The 21,898-nt window shown below is 40.2% G+C and overlaps 2 protein-coding genes across 10 annotated transcripts in view; both read left to right on the plus strand.

The window, feature by feature from the left end:
- trim101 (tripartite motif containing 101) overlaps positions 1-5,441 on the plus strand; it is a 21,084-nt gene extending 15,643 nt beyond the window's left edge. The window contains exons 8-12 of the mRNA XM_034876667.1: positions 429-451; positions 605-726; positions 954-1,471; positions 3,933-4,062; positions 4,851-5,441. Of these exons, the coding sequence (XP_034732558.1) occupies positions 429-451; positions 605-726; positions 954-1,471; positions 3,933-4,019 (750 nt within the window). The 3' untranslated portion in view covers positions 4,020-4,062; positions 4,851-5,441. The remainder of the gene's footprint in view (positions 1-428; positions 452-604; positions 727-953; positions 1,472-3,932; positions 4,063-4,850) is intronic.
- A 3,498-nt stretch (positions 5,442-8,939) lies between these two features.
- The window catches only part of tpd52l2b (tpd52 like 2b), a 33,240-nt gene continuing 20,281 nt past the window's right edge, over positions 8,940-21,898 (plus strand). For 4 of the 9 annotated variants that reach the window (XM_034876687.1, XM_034876681.1, XM_034876682.1 and 1 more), the window contains exons 1-3: positions 8,941-9,195; positions 15,188-15,345; positions 16,759-16,907. In XM_034876687.1, the coding sequence (XP_034732578.1) occupies positions 9,177-9,195; positions 15,188-15,345; positions 16,759-16,907 (326 nt within the window). In that variant the 5' untranslated portion in view covers positions 8,941-9,176. Of the gene's footprint in view, positions 9,196-15,187; positions 15,346-16,758; positions 16,908-19,241; positions 19,302-21,898 lie in introns of all 9 variants that reach the window. The other 5 variants (XM_034876679.1, XM_034876680.1, XM_034876683.1 and 2 more) reach the window with 3 other exon arrangements.

Raw genomic sequence — 21,898 nt, forward strand, 5'->3', positions numbered from 1 at the left:
GAATAAGTCTTTCGGCAGCAGAGGGAGTGAGTGAGGGTCTGATTTTAGCAATATTTCGAAGGTGAAAGAAGGAGGTTTGAAGGTGAAAGAAGGAGGTTTTAAGATTATAAGACACTGTTTAGTAAATGCTCTTCTTTTCTGATGAGTTCTTCTTGTTTGATAAGTATTTTTTTTTAAATTGAGTTGTACTTTAGGAAGGTAACCCATTTTATTCATAGAGTTTGAAAGAGGAAATACTTAGTTTGCAATGTAATGTTGTATGTATGAGAAATGTGGAGAGGCCTTTGGATGTACTAGCAAGTCGGTTTGGACCTTCCGATGTGTGTTTGTCTTTTTGATGTGTTTGTGGGCATCTCTGCTGAACTGAGGATCATTTATACTCACTTGTCTAAGACCTGAGCCTCTGAATTATCTTTTTCCTCCTTCAGAATTCCAAAGAGCTGATCACAGAGTGAGTATCAACCTTGTTGCTGGTTGCCTGTGATGCATTTTACTTTCACAACTGAATCATTTCTTCTTTTAGATTTGGAGCACCCTCCGTCATTCTTTTCTGTTTCCTTTTTCATTTGTGCCCTCTTTACCCCCCACACCCCCGCCTCTCCAGAGTGATAGCAGCAAGCTCCTGTCCAGGTGAGACTCTTAAACCAGGCTGTGAGAGTTTGAGCCACTACAGATTTGACTTCAGCAGACAGGAGAAAGCTCTGAAGAGCATTGACTTCCTCAAAGGTAAGACGAGAGACTGCCTGGGAAACCACTTTGAAACTATATATATTTATATGACAACAGAAATGTACAGTATATCCACAATCTCAGTGGGAGAAATGGGATATAGAATAGGGGTGATTTGGTAGTACTTTTAATTTGTACTTCAGGAGAGTACTTTTAAATGTCCCATAAAGGAGAATGATGAAAGAACACACCTTGAGTCTCAACAGGTTTTGTTGTGTCTGCAGTTGTGGAAGAGGTTCCTGAAGAAGCAGAGGTTGAAGAGGAGCCAGAGGGACCCAAAGAGGACTCTGTCCAGAACGTGGAACCAGAACAGCATCAGGAAACCTCGGCCCAGAACCTGGACCCTGGTGTAGAAGCAGTTTTAGAGCTAGTATCCCCACCAGAGGAACTGGCTGCAGTGACACTCCCGGTGAGTTACACTGTGGAGCCTGCAGCTGCGCTTCTGCAGCCAGAGACTGACGACCTGGATGTGGCTGATGGAGGATCTGGTCTGTTGAACTGGGGTGTTGGACTGGGGATGGAAATGGGACTGAGTACCCAAAAAGATGCTAGAAAGAATAGCTGCGGATGCGGGGAAGAGCCCATAGAGAATGCCTGTCTACAGGGCCCAGAATTCTGTGCCGCGCCCCTGCTGATGAAGAAAGAGGAGGCGGAGAAAGAGGAGGCGGAGGGACATGCAGCTCCTGATCCTGTTAAAGAGGGAAACGTCTGTGAAGAGCACGAGGGAATGAGCACAGTACAGGTACCATATCAGCAGTCCACAGAAACTCTAATAGGGCTTTTATTTAAGTGTAAACCCACTAATTCAGTAGTCGCCATGCACAGACATCAACAAGAGTTACTCTGAAGCTAATTATCCACTGTTAATGTAGCTTATACGTGATAATTACATATAGGTCATGACAAGTTACTGTTAATTGTGTAAAAATGAAATATATAATTAGTTCTATAATTTGTACTTTAAAGAATCTCTGAGCTTATTAAAGTTACAATGCACGCCATTTTCTTCATTAAACTTTAAAAAATATTATAAATTAGCTTCAAGCACTGCAGTTGATTCATGATAAAGTCATTTGTGGACTATTATGTATTTGGTTAAAATCAGCGTTGAGCGCTTTAAATCTCTCCACGATGCTGCATTCAAGAACTTCAACATCCGATGAACGTTATGTATGATATAACGTTAGATAGATATGTTGGTGTGTTCACACATAAATCAGCAGGTGGGGATTCCTTGCTCCTCTCTTTCTTTTTCTCGAATGCAGAAACTGTACTTGGGGACTAGGCAGCTTTTGAGAAACTCGTTGCATTTCGACTCGCAGGGACCAGGCTCCAAACTAAGAGTCTGGAGACATTTTAACCCCCATAATGTACCTGCTCGGCTGCATTACTTTCTGAAAGTCCATTCAGGGTGGGGTTTGCTGACTGCTCAAACACACACAGCGTGGCTACTTCAGTTATAAAACATCGAAGTGCTCTAGTATGGATTTATGACAGGTTTAGGACAGGGGGAGAACATTTCTCTTTGTTTAGTGTTAAAGTTAGGTACAAAAAGCAACCCAAAAGGATGAAAATCCATCAGAAATGCAAAAATGTAATGCACTTAAAATAGAAATAACTTTGTGTATGGCTTTAACTGTCTTCCTTCACATATCAGTGCGAGGCAGTAAGCGATGCAGATGATTGTTGAGCAGGGGAGTGCTATAACACCTATTTCCCATCTGCTAGTGACTAGGCAGGCAGCCGGAGACGCTGGTATCCCAGAGGAGGAAACTGAGGAGAAGGAGGAGGAGGAGGACATGCAGGGCTGGGTGTGCCTATCCGGGGCTGTGGATAAAAGCTTCAGCCTAGCGCACGATAGTCCATCATCTCATCCAGCGGACACTTCTGAGAGAGGTAGCTCAGAGATGGATGATGACGAGTTTGAGCTGAGGAATGGAGAAGCAGAGGATGCAGAAGAGACAGAGCAACATGATGAAGATCCTTTAGATCTGAAATGTGCTTCAGACCTGAGAGAAAGAAAGCCTGAGACGATGAATGAAGGGCTGGAAGAAGGAAACATGCGGTGTGATGAAAGGAAAAAAAAGATGGATTGTGTCCATATGAGGGAGAATGGCTCTGAGCAGAAACATGTCAGTCTGGACACGGTACACCCTGGGGTGGAGAGGAAGACTAGTTGGATGCAGAGAGCCGGCAACACAGGGTCTGAGGAAAAGAAAGAGGATAATGGAGAGAACAGCGAGCAGCCGAAAGACTTTAACGGCAAAATGGAAATGAGTGTTGATGAAACTGAAGAAAAAATAACCTCTTCTGTTTCTCTCCAGGTCAGTGTCTGCTGGTTTTACCTTCATTATCGTCCTCATCGTCATCAAGCAGGCTATTGTACTTTTCACCCACCTGCTGATCTGGCCACACCTCCTCACCTTATTTTTCTCTCTCTTTCTTTCTTCTCTTCTGACTCTCTTGTTTCTGAGTTGTTGCTGCTCTTTTTTTTTGCAGTCACATCTGTAACCTGGCTGAAACTGCATCACCATTTTGGTCTCTGTGTTGTCCAATGTTTAAAACATGTTAAAAAAAACCTAAGGCAAGGCTTGAAGAAAGAAGGACAAGAGGGGAAACTATTCAAAAATATGTTTCACCTCCAAAATAAAAGTTAATTTCACTTCAATGAAGAGCATCAGTTATTTTTCATCGTACAGACATGACAGCCAAAAACAAAATTCAATAAATTGTTGTCACAAAAGGATTAATATACAAGTTCAGCATTCAAAAGTAGTATTATGTACAAAATGTGCTGTACTTAAAGTAGTCCTGGTTCTGTAAAATACCCCCTGTGAATGATAACAATCGAATAATAGCTTCAACACGTACATTTTAGAGTACAGTTATCTGCTAATATTTTCTTTCACAATTTGTTTATTGCACTAGTTGATATTTCGATGAGGTTAAAAAACTAGTGCAGCCCTATCAGGTACCTTACTTGAGTAAATGTAATTGGTTACAGTAATCAGTCCTCTTCCCTTCCTCCGTCCTTCCCCACATGACAGTCTTGTTATTGTAGCATCATCTCTCCATCTGTCTCATTCATCCCAAATCTTCTCTTCACTTTGACCACTTCTGTTGTCCCTGTCCCTGTATCTCATCATTTACAATGTCCTCCATCCACTTCTCTCCCTCTCTCTCATCCATCCATCTTTCTTCAGGCTGTCACTCTGCTCTTCTACCTGTTGGCCTTCCTGGTCATCCTGCAGAGGGTTTGGGCTTACATCGGCTGCTTCATTAGCACATAACCCCAGCAGGAGACACATCCACCCTCACTGCTGCACAGTTCAGGTACACCTGCTGGCTCCACCACGCTTTTATTTTGAAGAAGAAAGAAACTAAAGAAATGGACAGTAAAGGTGCAGCTTGAAATGTTTCTTTTTTTTAAATGCCGGCATGAACCAAATGCAGATTAATGGCTGGCATGTCCTTAATGATTTTAAGGATGTTTGTAAAATATTTCTTTCACAAAACACACAACCCGGATTCTATTGTTTGACTTTTCTTCAGAAGACAATCAGTAACAATATTGTAAAAAATTAATCTACCCCAAATTACCCCATACATACAAAAAAGACTACAAACGTTGCATAACGACTAAAAGTAAACTCTTTGAGGCTGAATTTGGGTGTCTTGTTACCATGGACACAGGGTGTTTCATAATTGGTTCATACCTTCAGCCATGTGTGGCTGACTCTAGCCTCTGCTGTCGCCTCGTGGTACTACTTTGTAATTTCAAGTTAAATCCAACTGCTACAATTTATAATGACATATTAACTATCTGACCTTAATCTAGTATTAACAACTTTGATTGTATTTTTTTTTTACACTTGCTTATGTTTTTATGTTCTAACAGCACTAACAACTATGTTTAGGCTCCTTCGCTTCATGCTTGCATGATAAATTGTGTTGGTATTAAAGGTCTTCATCTACACTCACATTTTTCTGCATGGAGTACTTTTACTTTTGATACTTAAAGTAGACTTTCTTAATAATAATAATCATATAAATTTGCCCAAGTAACATTTCAATGCAGGACTTGCTATGCTCAGTCCATGTGCTGTCCCACTTTGCTCCAGCTGGAGACTGAGACAAAGAGTCCAGCTCGGACCGGTCCTCCTCCCTCCTCCTCTTCCTCGTCTTTCACCCTCTGCGAGGTTCCTCATCGACCCAGTTTCTGCTTCTCCTGGCTGAACTCTGTCCACAAGAAGTAGAGGAAAGAGAGAAGAGAAGATGTTTTGTTGAGGAGAGAAAACCGAAAAGATGCACTCCAGAGTCCGATTTGTTACCCCCAGCGCTATCCTGAGACTGAAAACATACGTGCACTTGGATTCAACTTACAGCAGTTTTATCAACAGGCTCTGTTGTGTTCTGAATATTCATCCAGTTTAAAACAAATTAGGACAAGATAGGAATAGATCTGTGTGCCTGAAGGGGAAAACACTGACTCTGTTGTGCTCTTATTTTGAAACTGTATTGAGAAGAAGCTGTTGCCCTTCACAGCAGAACAGGTTTTTAAGACATAGTGTCGAGGAAATAGTGTAAGTATTGTATCATTGTGCTGGCTATAGTTGTGGTAGTACCAGTAGTCAGTGGTGGAACTTATCTAAGTAGGCCCATAATTACTCGAGTACTGTACTTGAGTACAATTTATTGCTCCTTTATACTCTAGTACATCTCTGATGGAAATATTGTACTTTTTACTCTCCTACATTTATCTGACAGCTTTAGTTAAAATGTCATATAAAAACACATGTTTATATTGAGTAGTTTTGATACTTAAAGTACATTTTGCTAATAATACATGGATTCATTTATTTAACGTTTTGAATTCCGGCCTTTTACTGCTATATGATATGATATGATATGATATGATATGGTATTATGTTATTTGGGTGGTTGCCACTTTGTGGCCCTTCCCTTCAGCCCCAATTACATGTCGGGAGAAACAAAAGTTATTTCATCCAGAGCTTCCGGTAGTGGTAATGCAGTATTTCTACATTTACTTAAGGATCTGAGACCTTTTTCCATCACTGCTGGTAGCATATGCAGTAATAGGGAAAGTGTTACCTGTTTTTATAAAGGAAGTACCACTAAGTTTAGGTAGTTGCAGAAGTAGAGAATGCAAAAGGGCAAGTTTTAGTAGTTATAGCAGTAGTTATAGTAGTACTGTTAAGCATGTTGGTATATGGCTGCTGGAATTAAATGTAAAGTATTTACATAGAGCTTTTCTAGTCTTTACAACTACTCAAAGCTCTGTATTATAGTACAGGAAGTATTCAAACACTGTGGCCAAGGCTACCATACAAGGTGCCAACTGCTCATCAGATACACACTTCACACACATTTACTCACTTGCTCATCAGATACACAGTCACACACATCAACCCTCCGATGGGGCGGCTTCGAGGGCAAATCAGAATTCAGTGTCAGTGTCTTGCCCAAGGACACTTTGACATGGGACACTAATTTACCATTTAATGCTGTGTCAAATTTTGGTTAAAAATATGTAGAAATCAGAGCCTACTGTTAAAGGTAAAGCTACTTATTTCTATCACAGGGAATCTGAGCTTTTAACAGCCTGTTACTTACCATGTGCTACTAGTTGTAGCTTGGCATTAGAAATCGGTAAAACAATAGTCCCTAACCAGTTTGAGCCACTTTGAACTGGTGATTTTGGATGTCATGTGATTCAGTGTGGTTTGGTATTGACAAAATATAATGATTTCTGGTACACACTGCAGTTGCTTTTTGTGTGTATTAGAGTGTGTCTGAGCACATATTATTTATTGAGTGTTTGATATTTTGTAAGTCTATGCATAATGCAGGACAGAGTGGTTTATATGAGATATTGGTTGTTATTGATACATGTACAGTATAAATCAAATAAAACTAGATTTTGTCACCTGAAGATGTGTGTGTGTGTGTGTGTGTGTGTGTGTGTGTGTGTGTGTGTTACAACCCCACCTCCAAATATATAATAATAATTTTCTTTACATAATTAAATAAATGTGTTCCATTAATGAATGCACAACATAGGAAAATTGTACCAGAAATATTTACCAGAATGCAGGAAACGAAGTTTTTTGTTGATCAAAATTTCAATTTTTGCTCAAAGGGGTAGATCGCAACAATGTTGAATCCAAAGTTACACCCTTGGTTCCAGCACACAGATGAACTCCCAAATAAAGCCGTTAATGAGAACAGAGTTCAGAGTTCTTGGGGCAGAGGGGAGGGGGAGGGAGAAAGGGGAGGGAGAAAGGGGAGGGTGTTGAATCTGTTTGCCAGTCTGGTGGAACAGGCTTGGATGCTCCAGTGACTTCTCCCAAATGGCAAGAGGCTGAATAGGCTGTGTGAGGGGGGAGTGAGGGGCGTGGGGCCCAGCAGCCTTCACTATGCACTGCATGGTCTTACGTTTTGAGGCGGTGAAACTGCCGTACCACACAGGGATGCAGCTGGACAGGATGCTGTCAATGTGCTCTACAGTCCAAAGTCAGGTGGCTATTTCAAAAAGGACAAACTGAAAAAAACAGCAATAATTTTCCCTTCCAACATATAGTGCATTAAAACGGCAATAGCAGTACTGTCTACAACATGCTAAACCAACAAAGCTCAGTCTAAAAGGGTTGTACACAATACTATAGACAAAAACGTATTATCTATTCAGGCTAAAATATATTTGCACCGGCAGAACCAGCAGCATTGGCTCTGCACAGCAGAGTTATAAAATTAACCTTTTTATTACACAAAGTGGTAAACTTGAACCCACACAGCAGAGAAGGCGCTTGCATCCTGTGGGACATCCACATCAGACATGCTTCAGGACATAGACTAGACCACATCAGACATGCTGCAGGACATAGACTAGCCCACATAAACATCCCGCGGGATTCAGACTAGCCTACATCAGACATGCTGCAGGACATAGACTAGCCCACATCAGACATCCTGCAGGACATAGACTAGCCTACATCGGACATGCTGCAGGACATAGACTAGCCCATATTGGACATCCTGCAGGACATAGACTAGCATCAGACATCCTGCAGGACATAGACTAGCCCATAATGGACATCCTGCAGGACAAAGATTAACCCACATCGGACATCCTGCAGGACATAGACTAGACCACATCAGACATGCTGCAGGACATAGACTAGCCCACATAAACATCCTGCGGGACTCAGACTAGCCTACATCAGACATGCTGCAGGACATAGACTAGCCCACATTAGACATCCTGCAGGACATAGACTAGCCTACATCGGACATGCTGCAGGACATAGACTAGCCCATATTGGACATCCTGCAGGACATAGACTAGCATCAGACATCCTGCAGGACATAGACTAGCCCACATTGGAAATTCCTGCAGGACATAGACTAGCCCGTAATGGACATCCTGCAGGACAAAGATTAACCCACATCGGACATCCTGCCACGGCAGTAACAGGATCAAAGAAAACTAACTAACAACTACGATCTTGTTCTTCTGTCAATACTGTGGAAGGAAGGTCAAAAGTGCAATGTGTGCAGCGCCCATTGGACAAATAGTATCACATGTGTTTTCTTAATGTTTTTATTCTAAAAATAATCAGTTTGGTTAATTAGTGTATTTGTTCATTTTTAAATACAAATTCTAGTGTTAAGACATAAGCATTTTATGTTATTATAAATAAACCACTGAAATTTCTTAGGGGCTGCTGACGGGATGCTATGGGAATCCTAGTGTAGGCACCCCTAAGGGCAAATGTCTGATTAGTTCACTTTTTAATTATGATATTTTGTGCGTACATTCTGAATGGGCAATGTTCTCATGTCAGGTAAATGTAGTAGTACTGTGTCTTCCTCTGATGTAGAAGTACAGTATATGTCACTCAGTAGTAGGCCATAGTGGTGTTGCATATGAAGTGGTTTGGGTCCTTTAGTAAGTAATGGGTATGATTTGGATCTGGGGAATGCTACAAGCATGGATGTAGATGGATGCTACAAGCAACAATACCAGAGGATAAGCAACTGCTTGTTCCAAATAAATACGTTCATATTTTGAACGTCCAATGTACTAATATAATTACATTTAAATAATTGTTGAGTGACTGTTAGTAACAAACCGTAGAGGGCAGCAATACGCCAATGCAGCGTCTAGTCGGCCTAATACAAAGAAGAAGAAGAAGAATGAAGAAAGAGAAGAAGAAGAAAGAAAGAAAGAAAAAAAAAAAAGGTTGTTGGGCTGTCTTGAGTTCCTGTCGACGACTTTCTCTGAGTGGGAGCAGTCGCTACAACCACGAAGATTAATACACACCGAGTGGAAAGCAACTGAAACAGTCTGCTATTCACATTTCCCACCAGCCGAGGTTAACTTTGAACAAAAACAGCAGTCCTAAATCTGTGAAATCGACGCTGAAATGGACCCCGCCAGTCAAGGTAACGTTAACTGTTAGCCTGGCAACTTAGCTAGCTAGCGTAGCTTTGTAGCTTAGCTTCAGAAATGCGTAAACTGTTGGCTAAACACACAGCAAACGGTTGACACGCAGTGATCTCCTGCCACGTAGCTACCAGCTATGTTGTTGCTGCTTTGCTTAGTTAACACTTTTGATTAGTTTCTAGCTATTAAATGGTGTTAATGGCTCAGCCGTGAGGACGGGACGGGCCATGCTAACATTATTAATAACAGGGAGTCATGAGGAGTGCTTCTAATATCAGCAGCTTCCCAACACACTTTAATCTGATATGACTGACATTTAGTCAGCTAACACGGGAACACAGTCATTTTTTTCTCTTGGACTTGACATTCCAACGAGGTCACTTTAAACCCTGTAAACAGAAGGATATGTTATTTTATACTTCTAGTCCGTTACAGTTATTTGATACCTCTTAACGTTCGTTAGGCCTGCTTTGCAAATTCTAATTAATAATACAAATTGTAATTAGCATTTCACTAATGATTATTTAATATGAATTACGATATTTATTGCACCTTGATTAAATCCACGAGCAGCGGTAACTTTGTATGCATTAAAAGATACACCCCACTTTTACGAGTTGCAGCACTAACTGGTTGAACACATTCCTATATAAGTATAATGATATACTATGCATAGTTATTTGGAAATGGGAACTTATTTATAATGTGTACTTTTACTTTTTGTACTAAGTATATTTTTGATTTGATTACCAAGTTGCTGACAGCCTTTGCATTACAGAGTCCTGTAGCATGTTCTCCTGCTGAAATATCTGGTGTCCATTAATGTAGGAGTCTATGTCCACAACGTTCCATATCTGGGATTGCTCGTTTGACCAGGAAATTTTGCTGGATATCACTCTTTTCGGCCGAATGTCCTGCCGCCTTCTTTGTGTTGGAATTTTGAACTCTGGTGGATTTATGAGGACTATCTGGTTAGTCTCGCTTTGCCTGAACCTCCTCCACAGCACTGTGGAGGAAGGTCTGGCAAAGAGACACTATATAGGAGGCAATGCAGTAGTTGTCTGGCACTCCTGTCACTTTGAGGCTCACCATGCCAAATGTGTCGATCTGTCTGTGTCCATAGCCACATTGTTAGAAAGGACACACATTTCTTTGTCTTTGTCCGTGTTTCTTGCTTTCTGTCTTTCCCTCTGTCTTCTGCTGTGGCTGCCTGTCAATTTATTGAAATTCAAATAAAACTATAAACTGAGTAAATATTTAGTCTAGTCACAATTTTCTTTTTTACGGCTTCATTATCCTAGGGATGTCCTAATGAGACAGGCTATAGATCCCGTAGTTTTGTAATAGTTAGTGGCCAAGATTGAAATGTCATGCTGTATTAGGCTTCCTGGGCTTCAGGATGATGCTTATTGGAAGTGATTAAAGATGCATTCATATGTCTATCTTGGAGTATGGCAAATGGGGGGAGTTAGGGTATGTTTTCAAAATAAATTCTGCTACTGTTTCCTAGATGATTTGTGTGTGTCTGTGTGAGAGAGATATATATTTACAGTACAGGCCAAAAGTTTGGAACCGCCTTTTCATTCAATGCTTTTTATTTTATTTTCATGATAATTTACGTTGTAGATTATCACTGAAGGCATCAAAACTATGAATGAACACATATGGAATAATGCACTTAACCAAAAAGTGTGAATTAACTGAAAACATGTCTTATATTCTAGTTTCTTCAAGGTAGCCACTCTTTCGAGCTTCAAGAGGTAGTCACCTGAAATGCTTTCCCAACAGTCTTGAAGGAGTTCCCAGAGATCCTTACCACTTGTTGGCCCTTTTGCCTTCACTCTGCCGTCCAGCTGTCCCCAAACCATCTTGATTGGGTTCAGGTCTGGTGACTGTGGAGGCACAGCACTTCATCATTCTCCTTCTTGGTCAAATAGCCCTTACACAGCCTGGGGGTGTGTTTGAGGTCATTGTCCTGTTGAAAAATAAATTATGGTCCAACTAAACGCAAACTGGATGGGATGGCATGCTGCTGCAGAATGCTGTGCTAGCCATGCTGGTTCAGTATGCTTTCAATTTTGAATAAATCCCTAACATTGTCACCAGCAAAGCACCCCCACACCATCGCACCATCTCGTCCATGCTTCACATTGGGAACCAGGCATGTAGAATCTATCTGGTCACCTTTTCTCCGTCACACAAAGACACGGAGTTTGGAACTAAAGATCTCAAACTTGGACTCATCAGACCAATGCACAGATTTCCACTGGTCTAATGTCCATTCCTTGTTTCTTGGGCCAAACAAATCTCTTCTGCTTGTTAATTCTCCTTAGCAGTAGTTTCCTAGCTGCTATTTGACCATGAAGGGCGGATTCGCACAATCTCCTCTTAACAGTTGTACTAGAGATATGTCTGCTGCTAGAACTCTGTGGGGTATTCATCTGGTCTCTAATCTGAGCTGCTGTTAACTTGCGATTTCTAAGGCTGGTGACTCTGTTGAATTTATCCTCAGCAGCAGACGTGACTTTTGGTTTTCCTTTCCTGGGGCGGTCCTCATGTGAGCCAGTTTCATTGTAGTGCTTGATGGTTTTTGCGACTGCAGTTGGGAACACGTTAAAAGTTTTTTGCAATTTTCCGGACCAACTTTTTAAAGTAATGATGGCCACATGTTTCTGTTTACTTGCTGATTGGTTCTTGCAATAATATGAATTCTAAAAGTTGTCCAATAGGGCTGTTAGCTGTGTATCAACCAGACTTCTGCACAACACAACTGATGGTCCCAACCCCATTTAATAAGGCATCAAATTCCACTAATTAACCCTTACAAGGCACACCTGTGAAGTGAAAACCATTTCAGGATACTACCTCATGAAGATCATTGAGAGAACACCAAGGGTTTGCAGCGCTATCAAAAAAGCAAAGAGTGGCTACTTTGAAGAAACTAGAATATAAGACATGTTTTCAGTTATTTCACACTTTTGTGTACATAATTCCACATGTGTTCATTCATAGTTTTGATGCCTTCAGTGATAAACTACAATGTAAATAGTCATGAAAATAAAGGAAATGCACTGAATGAGAAGGTGTGTTCAAACTTTAGATTTTATGCCAGAGCCTGGGACGTTTCCCGACTGATTCCTCAGTCCTCACATGACGCGTGTGTGTGTGTGTGTGTGTGTGTGTGTGTGTGTGTGTGTGTGTGTGTGATAAGTATGGGCCATCTAAACCAGCCATGTATTTACATGTTTGACTCTGGGTGTTGTCAGAAGGTGTAAATCACTAACTAAAGGCGAATGCACAAAACAATATCTTAGATGTAACTCCAAATCCCAGGAAGAAATCATTTTTGTAGTTAGTTTCCTCATACGGGCCTTGTTTCTGTTTCACCTGGCTGCTGTTGTTTCTGTGGGTCGGTCTTAATCCTTTTTGGCTGAATCAATATACCTTGAGGGTGGAGCAGTCATATCTCTCGGCAGCATGTATGCAGATGTAGCATTGTTGAGGCTCTGGATCACACAGCGTCACCACAGTACCTATAATCTTGGTGTTTTGCAACACTACTCTGTCACGTCGTGTTGCATTCGAAGATTCAGCACTAAGGTTTTTTTTTTCAGAAGTTTTTTTTTTTATACTTGTCCACTAGGGAAAGAACAACAAAATTCTTCTTGACCTAATTTCAATTTTTACTGACCCCTATACAATTTCTATTTTATTTCAAAGAAAAACATTCCAAAAAATGTCATATATATATATATATATATATTTTTTTTTTTAAGGTAAAATTTGAAAAAATTTCATCAAAAGTGTAAAAATAAAATAAGAAAACCTTCAAAGCATCATGCGCACAATTCATTTCTTGATTGCCAAATGGTACATTCAAATCAAGTCACCAACAAGCAGTCTCCAAGAGAGGAAGAGAGCAATATGCAAGGAAAAGTCCCATGTAATTCACATTTTCAGCTTCATACTTATACGGATATTTCGGGTTTGTAGATGAACATGTTGTTGGACATCTCACTACATAAAATATTGGCCCTTTTAAGTGTGCAGAGGTTGGCTTCCCAACAGTCCAAACTGGAGCTTGTTTGTCCACTGAATAAATGCTGTTTTAATGTTGGACTGAACCACATCAAGTTTATTTTTACCCAGTGTTTCCGACTTTTTGTCTGTCTTCCTCTTTGTCTTCTCCATGCCAGCTCTGACTGTGCCAAGCTCTTGTAGTTGTCAAAGGTATGTGTCCCCAGGAGAATGACGTAAGATTTACAGTGGCAGATTTAAGTGTTTACATTGTTGTGGTATTTGAATTAAGGTTCACAGAAGAATATATTGTGGCTATGTTTTGTTCTTTGTTGGGAATACATTTTTTCCTTTTTCTTTGCACTTTTTTTATTTTTGGCCCATAGATATTTGTTCCTGTTTTCATGAAGCAAAAATGTTTAATGGTTCTCTGACAACGCGGTCTTCAGTTAATCTCCCACAGAACAGTTCATCTTCTTGCCCTTTTAACTGCCACTTTCTCTATCTCCTGCTGGCAACACTATCCTTTTCCGTGTGTGTGTAATAGATATTGAGACAGATTGTCTCTTAGTAATCCATTTTAGGCTTTTAACCCTTCCGCTGATCTAAGTGTGGATTTGTGTACCCTTCTGCTGCCCCTCCATTTTACTCAGTGCTTTTACATGCACAGCAGTAAGTATGTTCTGACCCCAGTTAGTGAATGACCAGGTTATGCCAGTTCTCCCCTAATACATGAGCAGGGGAGAATGACAGGAGTAGCTACCTCCAGGACGTTAGGTGGTGCTCTGCCAATTCAGAACTGGCTTTTTCTTCTGGTTGACCTATGTCAACGTTACACCAATCGGCCCTGCAGTTAATACAATTGAACAACTTAATGTTTCATTTACTCATTATCGTCACAGCGTAGGACAGCAGTGTTCATGCCAGACGACTGATAACTTGTTCAGCTGATTGTAACGTTCTTTGTAACCAGTGTCACATGCTAACTTCGTTAGCTAGATAACTATCAGTAACTTTAGCCTGCGGCCGCTGCTCAGGTTGCTCCTTGCCTCCACTTTTTTGCCGAGACACAGTTAGTGATGCACCAATGTGAAAATTGGGGCTGATACGCCGATATTAATATTGCTGCTATGGCCGATACCGATATTTATCGATGTCTGAATAGAAAACATTTTATGATAATCAAATTAACTATTTTCCAAAACGCATTTTGCTTTTAACTTTTGTGATATAGTTTCAGAAATGACTGATATTGGGGACCTTTACATGTGTGCAGAATATGACTGTCATCAGATTTTCAGAAGAAAAAATATTAAATAGTTATGAAAAAAATAAATTTGTGTCTTGAATTCATATTATGAATAAGCCAACCCTGAGTATTCTCAAAACGTCTAAGTAACTCACTTGAGACAAAGTGTGTTCTTGAGACGAATGTTGTGCTTAACAGACAGGAGCATTTCTGCTCTCTCTGTACTGATCCTATTCCTCTTTTCACTGACCAAGACGTTCACTATCCACACTTGGACATGGAATGTTTGAGCGACTGTGTCAGGAGTTGAACGCTCGCAGCGTGCAGAGGTTGAGAGCGAGGGAGGCATGACTGGAGCGCAGCAGCTTCTACCTGTGCGCAGAAAGAGTTTTTGAGAGATCACATGAGTAAACTGCATGAAAGGGGTTAATTATTGCACGTCAATATGGATAATGGCAAACGTGCAAAAATATATTTATTGAGCACAGAATAGGATTTAGTTTGAACAAAATTAATTTTTGCGAGTGTTAATTCCTGTTCAAAATGTAATGTGCTTACAAAATATAGTTCTCTGGGCTCAGAACATACAAGTACTCGCTCAGGAAAGAGGCAAATATATCATTTTCTTTAACTGCACGTAAACACACTTGACTCTAACTTCTATTCTTCACCTTGTCTTCTTCCCCTCCCTTAACTTTATTGTATCACCTTCTCTCTTGTTCCAGATATTAACCTGAACTCTCCAAACAAAGGCCTTGTTGCGGATAATTCAGACAGCTTGTCCGATGTGCCGGTGGAGGGAGCGGTTGGCAATGCAGCCAACCCTCTCCCACCGGGCCTGACAGAGGAAGAGGCTGAGGAACTCCGCACAGAGCTTACCAAGGTACGGTCCGGCTGTTTACATGTAACTACAGGCTATTGATGGCCAGTGTTTTGGGGATGCTCTAGAAAAATACCCACACACCCGTTAATGGTATCAGCTCCCCCTGTGCTTTTTGTGTGACTCAAGCTGTTTGCATTCATGATTTAGAGTTTAGATTAGGATTTTAATTTAAGACTGCAGTGGGTGATAGGAATAGGGTTTGGACACCTTTCGCATCTGAACAAATAATAGTCCCAATACCCGTACCTGAAATCTGGTTCCCCATTCCAAACTGTACCTTTCTTCAGTACTTTCCCTCTGTATTTACAAAAAATTATTTCAGTTGTAAAAAATAATTAACTTAAACTCTGTTATTTATTTAGAACATTTTACACTAACCAAAATTAATTTGAAAAGAAACTAAAACCTATTAAATTTCATACTCACTGTAACTTTTATTCTTGTATTTGTATATCTATTTTAGCCTGTTTTTATCTTCATCATGACAGTTTTTAACTGCTCTTTAATGTTTTATGTAAAGCACTTTGATTTGCCTTGTTGCTGAAAGGGGCTGTAGAAATCTAGTTTCCTTGCCTGACGACCTCAGCCTGTCAGTCAGGCCCAAGGGCATAGAAACCACCGTTGTGCCTGCTCGTCATTATTATCATATCACAGTGAAAGGTGTTTAGAAAAACTGAAACTACTTATTGACATTGCCATGTCTCGCTGTGACTTTACCAACACTGCAGAGCTAACTTAGTTTGCTCGGTCCGCACCTCTGCTCGCACTTGTGTCTGACAGCTTCTCTTAGCCAACATGCAGAGAGGACAAATAAGCTTGCGCTTACTCTCAGGTACCGAAATTTGGCACCATTTGATTTTATGTGAACCGATACTCTGTAGGACTGAGGTGAATCGGTCGGTACCAGTTAGAAATCAATTTTGGTTAAGTCAATAAATGACCGCCGCACCCACCACAGAGAGTCCACACATGCTGGATCTTTAGCAGTGGCTGCAGCTGCTTGACCCCAGCCAGGGTAAGACTGGAGCTGCTGTCTGCTCTCCTCCTGGCAATGAAATGTCCAAGCAGCTGGGAGTAACGCAGAAAGACAGCAGGGGTACGCTGATATTAATAACTAGCCTACGCAAAGTCAGCTTCCCCAAATCTGTTTCAAAAGCTGACGGAAAAGTGCAAATCCAACTAAACGGACTGAACTCATATTTGTTAATGCAGATAGTTTTTTGTTTGTTGAATTATTACATCATATACATAATTAATAAATTAACAATTTGAAAAAGTGATTTTCCCCTCTTTTTTTTTGGTGAACAGTAAAAATTTGGGACATGCTATATTGGACAGCGCCATAATTAAATGAATGAATGATGACAAACAAACCACACGTAACTCTTTCTGGGGGCTCTGCTGTGGTGTTAGGTGGAGGAGGAGATCAACACCTTGCGTCAGGTTCTGTCAGCCAAAGAAAGACACGCCACAGAGCTGAAGAGGAAACTCGGCCTTAGCCCGCTCAACGAACTCAAGCAAAACCTCACCAAGAGCTGGCAAGACGTACAGACCTCCAACGCGTATGTATTCATCAACATTTTAAAATATATACCACCAACTCACACCTAATGACAGCTCCTCAAGATTGTTTTTAAATGTTCAATCACATGGAGAGTAGAACCTGACCGATAAAGGATTTTTAGGCTGACTGCAGTGAGATTTAAAAATTATCTAAACAAGATGGAAAAATATAACATTTCCAGGTTCGTACTTGTATTTTGTTTGTACTAGAACACGTTTATATGCTTTTAATATTCAAAAAACACTTTTCTCCTTCTGCCAATGGCTGCTGCACCTGTATTCACCATCTGTCTCTTTAAGCCACCCTCTTGAAAAAGGGGGTCTGCTCTGATTGGTCAGCGCATAGCGCTGAGTGAGTCTCTGGTTTTCCGCTATGTTTCACTCTGGAGCATGAGACTGACTAACTAATATATAGCAGGACTTTTTGCTGTGACAAATCACCAATAAAGGCTTCTAAACAAAATACTACACAATGTGACCCAAGATTACAGCTATCTGGCGTTAGCATTTAGCTACTGTAGTTATCAGTGGACACTAATACAATATAGCAGCACTTTCTACCGTAAAACATCACAGATAAAGGTTTTTGAACCAAGCGCTACCCAACTGGACATGATTCAGCAGCAACGTGACCTGGTATTGGAGAGATTTTAACAACAATTTACCGCCATCAGCATGCAGCTACGTGGATCATGTTAACACTGAATTAACTTAAAATAAACAATCAACCAGTTCCTGCCTGGAGCAGATGACCATTCAGAGAAGCCGAGGGTAGAAAAAACTGTTGGAACCAGAGCGTTTTAGCTCACAGGGATTCCTCTGAAACACATTTACCTTATAATTTGGCCACGTTTAACATCTGAAAATCTGACATTATAGATATGACAGAAAATAGGGAAAAGCATAATAGTTCCACTTTAAGATTGTAATACACGTTTTTAGAACCAAATTTTAGCCCAAATGACTTTAGAGACTGCCCATTGAAAGAATTTAGCAGACTTTTTTCTGATCTGAACAGCTTTATCAGGAAGAGCCCGTCACACAATGACTCACCCTGCGATGACACATCCAGGCTACTGAAGCTTTTAGATTATTGTCTGCAGAGCTTTACATCACACAGGATGACTGGAAATCTTTATACAGATGACTGGAGGAGAGACAAAGGAGCCGCATTATCAGATATAATAACGTTTAATGATGTCATGATTGTTAATCAAGCTAGTCACAGACGGGGAACAGATATTTATCTACAGTTTTCATCTTATGGTAAATCATCTGTTTAAAATGTGTGTGAAATGATTTAACAAGTTTAAGTAGTCACTAAAATGGTATGATGTCATTACAAATGATTAATTTAGCAGCCATGGTTATTAATCTCAGCGGGGGGGTTACTCAGGGAAGAATCTTGTTGACATAAAGTTTTACATTTTATTGGGTTCTTATGCAGACTATTAGGTGGGCATTCAAAGAGTTTATATTTATTAAGGGTGCTCTGTTTTACTTGCATTTTGCATGTTAGCCAATCCGAGTCAAGCAGCTTACCTGGTTGAATATTAATGAGAACTGGCCCAAGGGAGCGGAGTCTTCCTGCAGCTTTCTATACCACGCTAGAATGGCTTGAAACAAGGTAACCAAGTTATAGAGTCCATGGTAGAACTTCAGACATTACCACAAAGTCATGAGATACGTGTGGCAGGGCACCGTTTTTAAATATAAAGTCTCGTAATAATAATAATAATGATGATGATGATAATAATAATTAATTTGTCAAGATCAAACAGTCTAACTCTTGAAAAATAATTTTCTCTGGCTAAACTTACTATTCTCATATCTCAAGCGTATACATGATACAAATGAATGCACTTAGATTTAGTGGACACAGATAATACTTAATATAAAGCTTTGTATCCCAGTCATAAAAATACAGTATCTCAAAATATGACAACGGAATGCATTTTGCAACAAATAGCAAACCCAACATTTAACAGAGCAATGTTTTGATTCTACTTGATGATTTTAGGTGGATGGCATGCCCACAGTTTGGAGAAGCATGCAGGAGTAACAACAGATTTTTATTCTAAATATAGCATACACTTAAACTGATTGATTATTAAATTAGGGCTGCGCGATACGAGGAAAAAATGCAAATGTTGTTAAATATCGCAGTACTGACCATGTTCAGGCAGGTGTAACTCAATGTAAAACAACCACAGTGCTTTGATTTAAAAAAAAAAAAAAAAAAAAATGTATTACCCTGGCTTTCTCTTTGAGCCAGCTCCCTTTAGCCCTTCCTGAAGCTCTTCAGTGTAACACCCTCATGTCTCTGTTTCTAGCTATTTGAGAACCACTGAGAAATTGGGCGAGTGGAATGAGAGAGTTTCCAGCTTGGTTCTGTGAGTCTGTGCACTGTTTGCTGTCTGGGCTTCTGCCGTGTTTGCACTCTCACGCTCTAACTCGCTCTCTGACAGCACTCGCTCACTATCCTTTTCCGTTCTCACCTTCCAACCATGTTTGATAACACTTCCATTGCAACCGTTGGTGTTTAACTTCATGTCTGTTACAAGGGCTTGTCTGTTCATTCTATTAGGCTCTTGTTACATGGGAGGCTCTAAAGGAATGCTTCCAAATGAATTCTGTAAAAAGCTATATTACCTGTAACTGTAATACTGTCTTTATGACATTTTCATAGATGATGGATTTGGTAGTTGATTAGCAAGTGTATTTGAGGTTGTGTAGGTGCTTTCCTGGGTCTGGGGAACCTACTTTGATAGTTTGGGATCATTTCTTCTGCAGCTGTCAGGAGCCTGTTGCCTTTTCCTATTGCAGATTTAGTACCGGCTCATGTCTAACACTGCAGGAAACTGCCGTGACCTAACGTTATACACGTGGAAGGTGTGTTTGATTCTCGGCATGTGGCTGTTTGCCGGAAAACACATTTAGTTTCTAAAAGAATTTAAAACGCTGCTGGATAGACTATTGAAAAAATAGTTGACCCAGTCGCTAACAATGATGACGCAGTGAATAGTGATGATTTTCTCCGACCAATCAGCAGTCTGCACATTTTCCCGGCACCTTTTGGTATTGCCTCAGCTCGCTTGGAACCTCGACGGAGTAAAAAAAAAATGTACCTGTTAGCAGGTGCCAGGGACTTTTTATCATCGTGGAAAGGCAAGTAGCGTCGAGGCGACCAAAAACCAGGTAAAGGAAAAATGACTTTAGTGTAATATATACTATACTATAATAATAATCAGATTTTTTTGAGTGGGTGTGAGGTAGTCAGAGACGTGGCAGGGTTTATTTAATGGAAGTCAGTGCTGAGTTAAAGTTGGAACCACAGGACTAATTTCTGACAACCTACTTTTTTTTTAATAATGTACAGACATATCATTATCTTTTCTTTCTTTCTCTAAAATTTTCTGTCTCTACCTCTATCCTATTGGTATAATTTGTCTTTTTTTTGTGTTTCTCGCAGAGGTCTGGTGTCTTCTTTTTTTCCATCCAGAAGTGATGACACATGTCCACTTCTCTACTTCCTCTCAAATTCGACATTCTAAAATACATAAAGCTTTCACAGATGCTTCCTCTCTGCTTGTATTACCAATGTCCAAGCTGAAAGCTGACACTGTCTGATTCTGCATTTGAGTTCGCTACACAAAGAAAACGATGTTTGATGTTATGTAATGACTTCAGCCTGAGGGCACACAATAGAAAAACAGCAACACTGTTATATAACTTAATCATAACAAGTGTTTTTTTAACTTTTGTAGAATACCTGGAGTGGAGCTGTTCAGTTATCAAATCTAAATGTATTTACAACTTTGACTCATTGCTCATGGGTGTACACTGCAGCTGTTCTATGTAGCATCAAAAATTTAAGGTGTGTAAAAAAAAAAAAAAATCAGACCGATCAATTTGAAAGGATCTGAGCTTTTTGATATACAATAAATTATGATAATGCAGTTTACAAGTGACCCAGTTTGCACCAAGCGCCAAAGAACATTCGCTTCATAATCAGAGACAGACTCAAGACTGGACAAAACAGAAGGTGAACTACGTTTATGTGTCTCACTTTCTAGTAAATAGAGTTTGTGGAAAATTTACAACATATACACAAGTCAGGAATGCAAATGTACAACAACTTACATTGTATTAATAAATATGAAAATAAACCGATATTTCTGCAATTTGCACTCAGTGCAGTTGTGACGTCTTATCTACCATTCAGTGATGAAGTGTTTAAAAACTTGTATTGATTATTATTATTTTTTTTTTTGAAGTGGTCTGTGCTACCAAGCCTCTTAGAAAAGGTACTCTTCTGTTGGACCAGTGGGGGGTGGAGAGGGTGGTCGAGGGTGATGGATAATAATAGCTTGATCTCTCCTCCACAGCTTCTGTTTCCTCTTTGCAACCAATAACGGAGCCAGCCTTCCTGATAACTATTGATGTTTCTGTACTGCTGCTGAAAGAATCCAGCAAGAAAAAATGAAATTAGTCAGTTTTCTGTTGCTGATGTGAGGTCTGAAGCTAATAGAATTTTCCAAGTGGTTTTGATATGAAGTGGACTGGCTCGCTCAGCTAGTTAGCCTAACCTTAAACTGTTCTTTACTTTTACACATGCATTTACAAAAAGCACACTAGTCCTGGTTTGCAGTATTTGTTGTACTTTTGCACATGGAAATAGACTTGTGTGCCCGCTCACACATTTCTTACACTCTGTGTAAGAACACTCTTTGTCTTTCAGTTCTGTTTTTGCTCACACAGCCGGAATAATTGTGGATTATTACTCTTTTGCCAAGAATAGCAGAAACACGAGCATAATCTTGGTGTAGGCCAAAAAATGCAAACAATTCGAAGCAGAGTACAGGAAATGTACGCTTCGTTTGTCTTGCACGTATGCACGCACACCCTGGTCGTGCCTGGCGACCAGACGGGTTGCTGCACGAACGAGTGGGAGTAGAGGAAAAGAATGTGGGAGGGGGGAAAAAAAGAC

Source organism: Etheostoma cragini, chromosome 7 (genome assembly GCF_013103735.1).
Source record: "Etheostoma cragini isolate CJK2018 chromosome 7, CSU_Ecrag_1.0, whole genome shotgun sequence".
Taxonomy (NCBI): domain Eukaryota; kingdom Metazoa; phylum Chordata; class Actinopteri; order Perciformes; family Percidae; genus Etheostoma; species Etheostoma cragini.